Genomic DNA, 6,719 nt, shown 5'->3' on the forward strand with positions numbered 1-6,719 from the left:
TAAAAAAAATAAAAGAAAAGAAAAGAAATTTAAAAATAAATATAAAATTATATAAAAAGAAAAAAAATAATATATAATAATTATAAATAAAATATATATTTATATAATATTTTATCTATTTTTTTTATTAATTAATTTAAATAAAATTTATATTTTTTTCCTTTTTATTTATATAATAATTATAATGATTTTTTTTAGTATTAATTAATATATATTCAATTTAAAAATTAAACAATAATATATATTAAAAAAATATTTATTAAATGTTAATTTTTTTATTTAAATAAAATAAAATAAAATAAAATAAAAACAAAAAATACTATAATATTCTTATAAAAAATAAACTGATTTTTTTTAAAAAAATAAATAAAATAAACTGAACCAAATAAAATAAAAAATAAAAATTAGATAAATTACAAAGCAAAAAAATGAATCTTAATGAATATTTAGTAAATATAGACTTTTAATCATATCTATACTAAAAAAACAAAATAATCTGGATGTAAATTCTATATAATCTCCTTTTAAAAAAAAGAGTTTAAATAAATAAGAGGAATAAAAAGAGCATTGTAATAATTACCAAATAATAAAAATATATAATAAAATATTGATTATAAATTATAATAATAAAGTTAAGTGTAAAATAATAATAAGTAATAAAATAATTAATTATCAAATAAAATAAACGTTAATTTTGATAATAATAATTATATGGTTGATAAATAAAATAAATAGTTTTAAAGTGTTTAGTGTATAAATATAAATTAAATTGAAAATTAATAATAATAATTGTATAACAGTAATTCATAGAATAATATTTTTTAATATTAAAGCATTTAATAAAATTATAATAGTTTAAATAAATAATCATCAGAAAGCTATATATATAATTCAATTATAGATAATAAATATTATTAAAATAATTTTTAGAAAGAATTATAAGATAATAACTATTATAATAATTAATTATTTTAACAAAAATCATAAAATATAATTGAAAATTAATTAAAAGTAAATATATAAAATAAGATATTTAAATTAATATCTTTTTATTTTTATATAAAAAAAAGAATTAAATATAAGTTCAAATTAGTAATAATAAATGTCCTTAAATATAAAAGATTATAAATGAATTAAAAGATAATATATATAATTAGTTTGATAATATTAAAAATGAAATTAATAATAATATAATAATAATAATAATAATAATAATAATAATAATAATAATAATAATAATAATAATAATTATAATATTAATAATTCTACAAGTAATACAATAAATACTAATGAAAGTGATTTTTTTACTTAAAAAAATAATAATAGACTTTAGAATAGTTTAGTTTAATTTAATAAAATAATAATTAAGAAAATTTTATAATAGATTTTTAAAATACTATTAATTTTTAAGTGAAGAAAGTAGAATATTTATAAAAAGATAACAATAAAGAAAATATTATTTAATAATAATCTCCTACTTAAAAAAATAATAATATGAAAAATCAATGTCATCTATAACGAATAATAAAAATAATTAAAATAAAGAAAACATTGATTTATTAATAAATTAAAGATTTGAAAATGCAAATAAAAAAAATTCTTTATTTAATCGATATGATAATATATAAGAAATAAAAAAATATGAAAATTTTAAATAAACTGAAGAAAAATAATAAAACAAAAATATAGATAATAATGAAATTATATTTATATGCTAAAAAAATAATCTAAATACATCAAAAACTATTCTTAAAAAATCATTTGTTAATTCACCAAATTAATTATAATTAAAAATTGGAGGAAATGTTTTTATTTTATTATTATTTTAAAAATAAATATAATTAAAAAAAAATATAGAAATCATAAAGAAAAATTTCATTTAAAGATTAAGATGAAATTTAATATATTAAAAAAGAACGTTAAATGTCTTATAGTCCTTATAGTTATACAAATAGAGATATAAGAAATGTATAAAAACCGAAATATATTATTTAATATAAAGGAATTAAATAAATAAGTCCTAAGGTCTAAAATTAGATTAATTAATAATAAAACTAAGGTTTTTTTAAAATTTTAAGTTATTAATTTATTTATTATTTTATGATAGATATTAATATTAAAGATTCATTTAAAATTGATTATATTAATAAAAATAAATATAGTAGTATTTAAAATTTAAGTAATACAAATAAATCTAGTAGAAAAATAAGTAATAAATAAAAATATTTATAATAATAAAATTAAATTAAGGTTTTCTTGAATATTCTTAAATATTTAAATAAAGTCAAATCCCTGATTTAAAAAATGAATGAAAATTTTTATTATTATTATTTATAAAATATATATATTTTTTTTTTATTTTTTATTAAATATTTCAATTAAAAATTTATTTTTTTCTTATATATATATATATATAAACTAAATATTTTTCTTAAAAAAAAAAATATTATATAAAAAAACAACTAAATAATTAAAATATTAAATTTAATAAATGAAAACAATATTTCCAAAAATTCTATTTAATTCTTATAAAGGTTAAAACGGCAGAATGTGTATAATAGGAGGTTCATTAGACTACACAAGTGCTCCCTTTTACTCTGCAATTTCGCAATTAAAAGGCGGAGCAGATTTAGCTCATATAATATGTACTAAATAAGCAGCGATTCCCATTAAATCATATTCCCCTGAGATTATAGTACATCCATATATAAACGCATTAAATGAATAGGATAATAAATACTATGATGAATAACAAAAAATAGGTGATTCTTTAAATAAAATAACTGATTGGGTTTCCGCTTTTACAAGTTTTGTTATTGGTCCTGGCTTAGGGCGGGATGTGTGGATTTAGGAGATTTTAGGGGAGGTATTTGAGACTATAATTAAGAAATAGATAATTGTTTTAGATGCAGATGGTATATATTATATGGTTGAGGAATATAAATAAAAAGGGGAAGAAAATTCCAAAATATATAATAATTTTGTCAATAAAGACAATTATATACATATAATTACACCAAATTAATAAGAATTTAATAATTTATGGAAGTGCTTTATGGGGAAAAATATTTAGTAAACAAATGCTTAGGAAAGGATTTTACATATGTAGGCTTATTTGGAAAAATACAATAAATAACACATTCTTAATTATGTATAAATTCAAGATTTAAGTCATCCTTTAATTAAAGATACTGTATTATTAAGTCAAAGATTAAATAATATAAATATAATCCATAAAGGAATGATAGATGTAGTCACTAACGGAAAAAAAGCCTATGTGCTGCTGGAATAAAGTAGTTTTAAAAGATGTGGGGGAATCGGCGATATTTTATGCGGTTTAACTGGTCTTTATTGCTATTTAGCCTTCAGGTAGTCAATTGAAAAATCCGTTTCATTGAAATAGGAAGATGTTATATTACTTGGGTGTGTGTATAGTGGATGTATTACTAGAAAAGCAAGCTAAATGGCCTTTGCGAAGTATAATTTTTCTCTTACAGCACCTAATATTATTGAGTTTATTGGATAGTGTCATGTTACAGTTTAGGATTTGTATTAGAAATAATGATTATTATTTTTTAATTTCAATTAATTTTTATTTATAAAAAATATATATATATTTATATATATATATTTATTTATATATTTATATATATAATTTTTTTATAATTTATATTCTTATTTGAATATATAATTTTTTTTTAATATTAATTACATTAGCCATATTTTAATATGAGTTAAAGTTTCATAGAAATAAAAAATAATGATAAATAAGAAATTGTAAATTAAAACAATAGTAATAATGTAGCCGAAAATAAAAGTTAATTGGCTTCCCAAACAATATTAAAAAAAGAAATTGTATATATATATATATATATATATATATATAAGGAAAAAAAAATCTAATTAAAAAAAGAAACCAAAACCTACTACAGTATAAATACCTTTAAAATAAAGATAAAAAAAAGGGATCGTATAATTATTTAATTAATAAAAATAAATAGAGTATTTTTTTTTATTTAAACTTAAAAATATGATTTATTAATATATATTATAAAAGAAAATTATAAAAACGTTAAAATTTTAAATATGTATTATAAGAATTTGTAAATGGTAAATTATTTAATTCAATTCAGTTCTTTCTAGTATTAGTATATACTCTTTTAATATTTTTGTTGTTTGCATTAAGTAGTAATGGAAACTCTACTAATAATACATAAGATTCAACAGATTTTAATTCTGATTTAGGACAATAAATAGAATTGGCCTTATTAATATTTTTTTATTTAGAATGTATAATTGTATTCATTTTTTTAATAGAAATATTATGTAAAATATATGCTTTTTCTTTTAGATATTTAAAAGATTATTGGAATGCGTTTGATGCGATAGTTATTATTTTATCTTTAGTATTACTTATGTCTTCTTTATTATATAAAGATGCTTAGTTTTTGAAAATTTCAAAAATTCTGAGAACTTTATTTAGATTTTTACGTATTCTTTTCGTTTTTAGAAGAATTAAAGAAATAGATTAAAAAGAAAAAGGAATGGGAAATAATTCAGATAAAACTCCGGTGGAAAGGATTTTATAAATATTTAATTTCCTAAAAGATTAAATGTAATAAGAAAAATATGGAAAAGATCTCCAATGGGCTATTGAAATGGTTTCTACAAATAAATTATACGAGCCTATATTAGAAAAAGGAACATCAACGAATGAAATTTAATAGTGGATGGAATAGTATAATGGTAAAATAAAAAAATAAACCAAGAATGGTAAAAAAAAAGAAGAAAAATAAAATAAATAGATAGATGGAAAAAATAAAAATAATAATATTAATAAATAAGACGAAAAATAATAATATAATGAAAATGATACTAATAATAAAAAATAATTAGATATAAATAATAATAATAATAATAATAATAATAATAATAATAATAATAATAATAATAAAAACATAGATGATTAAAAGTTATCAAATAAAAAAAACAATGATAATATTGTTAATATATCCTCTTAAAATATCGAATAATCATATAAACCTAATTTTTAATATGAAAAAATGTAAATAATTTAACCTTATATATAATATTTTCAAGAATTAGAAAGTCGTGAATTTTCTATATTTGAGCTTTTCAAAGAAAACAAAGGAAATGAACTTGCATATTGTTTAGTTTATTTATTTGAATAAAACGATTGTTTTTCATATATGCATTTAAATCCTGAGTAATTATTTCTTTTTGGAAATAGAATTTCTTAAGGTTATAAGGATAATCCATATCATAATAAATTACACTCGTTAGATGTAACATAGACTATGAATTTTTTCATAAAAAGGTGTCTTTTTAAAAATGTTGGGGGTTTAAACCCATTAGAAATAGGGACGATGTATATTGCGGCAGCTATTCATGATTTAGAACATCCTGGTTTTAATAATTTATACTAAATAAATATGAAAACGGAATTAGCAATATTATATAATGATAGAAGTCCTTTAGAAAATCATCATATAAGTAAAACTTATAGAATTATTAATGGAGAATAAGATATGAATATTTTCATTAATTTAAGTAAAAATAAATAAAAAATAGTACGGAATAATATAATTTAAATGATTATAGCTACTGACATGTCTTATCATTTTTCTGATATGGCAAAACTAAAAGGTAGGACATCTACAAACGACTTTAATCCAAAAGAAATAGATAAATAATTATGTATGAATACTTTGTTACATGCATGTGATATTAGTAATCCTTTTAAACCTTTTCATATTTATTAAAATTGGGCTAATAGAGTTTTAGAAGAATTTTGGATACAAGTAAATATATATATATGAATTTATATATTTATAAATTTATATATAAAAAAATAAATATATATATATATATATATTTATATATATATATATATTTTTTATATCGATTTTAATTTAATTTAAGGGTGATTCTGAAAGGAGTAATGATTTACCTATTTCATATTTATGTGATAGATATACTACTAATATAGCTAAAAGTTAAATTGGGTTTATTGATTTTATTGTTAAACCATTTTATGAGGTTATTTGTTTATTTTTACCTGAGGTTATTCATTATTTGTCTATTTTTGAATAGAATAAAGAAGAATGGTAGATTTATGAAGATTATTATACAAAATAATTAGAAATTTTATAAAAACAAAGATTAGAATAATTAGAAATAGAAAAAAAAATTGACGAGAAAAATGAATGATTTTTTTTTTTAATAAAAATATATAGATTTAATGATTAATTTTTATAATATTACTTTAAAATTTATTTTGTATATAATAAATTAATTATTCAATTTTTTTTAATTGTATTAAAAACATTTATAATTTTATAAAGTAATAGTATATCTAAAAAATAAAAATATTATTATTTCATTAATTAGTTTATTATTTTTAAAACATAGACATCTTTTAAACTAAAACAGGATAAAAATTTTAACCAGATTATGCAAGTTCTTTTATATTATAATTAATTTATAAATTATCTTACAATTAAAAAAACATTTATTATTAATATTTATTCTATTATTCTAATAAAAAAAAAATTAATTTAAATACAAAAAAATTGATAATAAATAAATATATATATAAATATATATATATATATATATATATATTTAATTCTTACCTTTTTTTTTTATTTATTATTATTTATTTTTTATTCATTTACTATTTTCTAAAAATATTAATT

General features: G+C 16.1%; 2 protein-coding genes across 2 annotated transcripts, besides 17 other annotated features; both read left to right on the forward strand. All coding sequences in view use genetic code 6, as the record gives it.

Annotated features, from left to right (window-relative positions):
* The first annotated feature begins 30 nt into the window (after positions 1-30).
* Positions 31-96: a microsatellite.
* Positions 65-109: a microsatellite.
* A 117-nt stretch (positions 110-226) lies between these two features.
* Positions 227-264: a microsatellite.
* A 17-nt stretch (positions 265-281) lies between these two features.
* Positions 282-309: a microsatellite.
* An 871-nt stretch (positions 310-1,180) lies between these two features.
* Positions 1,181-1,264: a microsatellite.
* Positions 1,265-1,825: 561 nt separating this feature from the next.
* Positions 1,826-1,856: a microsatellite.
* A 635-nt stretch (positions 1,857-2,491) lies between these two features.
* Positions 2,492-3,733, forward strand: IMG5_026410 (hypothetical protein; the record flags this gene model as incomplete). The annotated part of the gene is made up of 3 exons (XM_004039291.1): positions 2,492-2,915; positions 3,240-3,549; positions 3,718-3,733. The coding sequence occupies 3 exons, from the start codon at positions 2,492-2,494 to the stop codon at positions 3,731-3,733; spliced, it is 750 nt and encodes a 249-aa protein (XP_004039339.1).
* Positions 3,606-3,654: a microsatellite.
* Positions 3,606-3,658: a microsatellite.
* Positions 3,606-3,711: a microsatellite.
* Positions 3,611-3,673: a microsatellite.
* Positions 3,734-3,856: 123 nt separating the features above from the next.
* Positions 3,857-3,886: a microsatellite.
* A 59-nt stretch (positions 3,887-3,945) lies between these two features.
* IMG5_026420 (hypothetical protein) lies at positions 3,946-6,231 on the forward strand (the record flags this gene model as incomplete). Its single annotated transcript, XM_004039292.1, has 5 exons — positions 3,946-4,002; positions 4,058-4,298; positions 4,352-4,746; positions 4,963-5,822; positions 5,944-6,231. Exons 2-5 carry the CDS (start codon positions 4,087-4,089, stop codon positions 6,229-6,231), a joined length of 1,755 nt encoding a protein of 584 aa, XP_004039340.1. The 5' UTR covers positions 3,946-4,002; positions 4,058-4,086.
* Positions 4,818-4,954: a microsatellite.
* Positions 5,827-5,914: a microsatellite.
* Positions 6,232-6,566: 335 nt separating the features above from the next.
* Positions 6,567-6,606: a microsatellite.
* Positions 6,604-6,642: a microsatellite.
* Positions 6,608-6,645: a microsatellite.
* A 19-nt stretch (positions 6,646-6,664) lies between these two features.
* Positions 6,665-6,697: a microsatellite.
* Positions 6,698-6,719: the final 22 nt, after the last annotated feature.

This window comes from Ichthyophthirius multifiliis (assembly GCF_000220395.1).
Source record: "Ichthyophthirius multifiliis unplaced genomic scaffold scaff_1120509249712, whole genome shotgun sequence".
In the NCBI taxonomy this organism is placed as follows: domain Eukaryota; phylum Ciliophora; class Oligohymenophorea; order Hymenostomatida; genus Ichthyophthirius; species Ichthyophthirius multifiliis.